The 2592-nt window shown below is 60.7% G+C and overlaps 1 protein-coding gene across 1 annotated transcript; it reads right to left on the bottom strand.

Annotated features, from left to right (window-relative positions):
* Nucleotides 1-6: 6 nt before the first annotated feature.
* LOC125513086 (lysM domain receptor-like kinase 3) lies at nucleotides 7-1603 on the bottom strand. Its single transcript, XM_048678134.1, has one exon. The coding sequence runs from the start codon at nucleotides 1355-1357 to the stop codon at nucleotides 95-97; it is 1263 nt and encodes a 420-aa protein (XP_048534091.1). The 5' UTR covers nucleotides 1358-1603; the 3' UTR covers nucleotides 7-94.
* Between the last annotated feature and the right edge of the window lie 989 nt (nucleotides 1604-2592).

Consider the following 2592-nt stretch of genomic DNA (forward strand, 5'->3'; position numbering starts at 1 on the left):
CGAATTCTCTGGCGGCAGCTACAGCTAGAATCACAGCTCCGGCGAGCAATTAAATCGGCGATGGCGCTCGGCGGCAGTTAGCTAGAGTTTGAGTTCACCTGGGAGCCATGGAGATGGAGATGTCGGTGGGGATGCGGAACTTGTCGGCCCAGTCCTGCGCCTCCAGGAACAGCTTGGACACCTTGGCGGCCACCCACGACATCTCCGGCCGCGCCGCGGGGTCCTTGGACACGCACTGCAGCGCCAGAGTGGTGAGGGCCTCCGCCGCATCGACGGGGAACGAGTCCTTGAGCCGCCGGTCCACCCACTGCCGCATCCCCTCGCCGCCGCCGGACGCCGACGCGGCGGAGGCGCTCTCGATCAGCGAGGTGCGCTCGTAGTCCCCGGTCGCCTTGTTGAACTCGTACCGCACCGGCTCCTGCCCGGACACCAGCTCCAGCAGCAGCACGCCCAGCGCGAACACGTCCGACCGCCGCGTCGGCGACCCGCCCGCGGTCAGCTCCGGCGCCATGTACCCGCGCGTGCCCTCGATCCGCCTCCCGCGGCTGCCCGTCCGCCGGTGCCTCGCCTCCTTGTCGCCGGATTCGTCGTCCGGGAGCTCCCCGGCGAGGTCCGCGGACCCGAAGTGCGCGAGCTTGGCCCGGAGGAGCGGGCCCTGGCCGCACACGAGGACGGAGGAGGAGGAGAGGCGGTTGTGCACGGTCCCGGCCTGGAGGTGCACGTAGCTGAGCGCGTCGCAGGCGTCGGCGGCGAGGCGGAGCCGGGAGTGCCATGAGGCGAGCGGCGTGAAGGACGGGTTGTTGGCGCCGCGGAGCAGCGAGGAGAGCGGCGCCGCGCCCGGGACGAGCTCGTAGGCGAGGAAGAGGGCGCCGTCGGGGGAGGCGGCCGCGCCGTAGAGCCGCGCGATGGCGGCGTGGTGGCAGTGGCCGAGGACCGCGAGCCGAGACGACACCTCGGCCGGATCCCGCCGCAGCGCGCGGCGGAAGACGGCGGCCGGGTGGCCCCGGAGCTCGCATCTAAACGAATTGGACGACCCCGGCGCGAGGCGGTGCGCGGGGGAGAAGTTCTTGGTGGCGGCGGCGAGCTCGGCGAAGGTGAGGAGGAGCGGCAGGTCCGGGAGCGAGTCCCTGAGGGCCTGCAGGGAGGAGGCCGCGGAGGAGGAGGAGGTGGAGAGCGCCGCCGAGGAGGTGGAGTAGGAGGTCGGGTGGGTGCCGTTGGTGTTCGCGCGGGGCGAGCGGCGGCCGTGGGCGGTGGCCGTCGGGGCGGTGGCGGAGGAGCGGGCCATGGACGACGGCGCGGCGGCGGTGGCCGTGGCGCTCTTGGTCTTGCACATCTGATGCCTGCGGAGGCCAACCATCGGCGACCAGAGAAAGAAGCTCGTCGGACTTTCTTGCTTGCCGACCAATTTGCTGGCGTGATAAAGGTTTCGCCTTTGGTTGTTTTTTTCTTCGTCTGCTATCTCGCTCGCTTTACCTCGCCGAGTTGTTGCCTCGAGAGGAGGAAGACGGCTGGTCGACCGGTCAAACGCGAGTCAAACACCCGCTGCATTTTGAATTGTTCTGAATGAAAAATTCTTGTTCAGCCGTTTATCCGTTTTACATTTAGAGTCAAAGGGATCCGTAATGGGGTGAATTTGGTCGGAATGATAAATTTATCTTTCGTCTCCTCATCGCTCGTTGCTCGATAACCGTCGCAAATCTAGGGTTCGATGTGTTATCTCTAATCTTTGGGATGACATGCTCGACCACCATATTGATCTCAACTCACAAAGGAGGTGCGGCAAGAAACTAGGAGCGGCGAGGAAAAAGAGGAGGTGTTAACTAGATGCATTGACAACGATGGAGGCAACCTTTCACTTCTCGCTATATTGTCATTGCTCCAAATGATAAATTTATCTTCTTCCTCTTCATCGCCGATCATTTGATAACCATCGAGAAACCTAGGGTTCGATTTTTCGTCTATAATCATAGGGAGGAAATGCTCGACCACCATATTGATCACGACACACTGAGGATGTGTGGGGAGAAACTAGGAGCGGCGAGGAAAACGTGGAGGGGTTAATCGGATGCACGACAACGGACGGAGGAGAGCTTCTTGTATATGATGGTGTGCACCAGCCAAAATGATGATAGAGGGAGAAGTGAAAGTTTTTGGTGACCGTAGCATCAAGTTGGATCACTACAGTTAGTTTGATTTTCCCCTAAAAAACAAAAAAATGTGGTTAGTTTGATTCACATAGACGGAAAATAATCCTTTAAGATACGAATCTCAAAGCAAAGCAGTCTCCTTCCCCATTTTCCTATTTGCAAAACGGGATTCAATCTCCCGACTGCCCCCAAATTTCAGCCGTTGGCATGAAATGCCCCACCGTCGTCGCCAGTGAGCTCCTCGACACCAAGCAGAGTACCCCAGCTCGGCACACTCTATCATGTCGGCGGCCCGGCTCACGGCACCGTACTTTGCCAAGATTCATCCAGCAGGTCAATGTTGTGCAACTAGGACACATACAGCGGAGCTGAGCTGAGGAGGTGGCCATGGACGGAGCACCGATGGCTGCCACGCCTAGTTGTGGATGGATGGGAGAGCAGCATG

This window comes from Triticum urartu, chromosome 6 (genome assembly GCF_003073215.2).
Source record: "Triticum urartu cultivar G1812 chromosome 6, Tu2.1, whole genome shotgun sequence".
NCBI classification, from domain to species: Eukaryota; Viridiplantae; Streptophyta; class Magnoliopsida; order Poales; family Poaceae; genus Triticum; species Triticum urartu.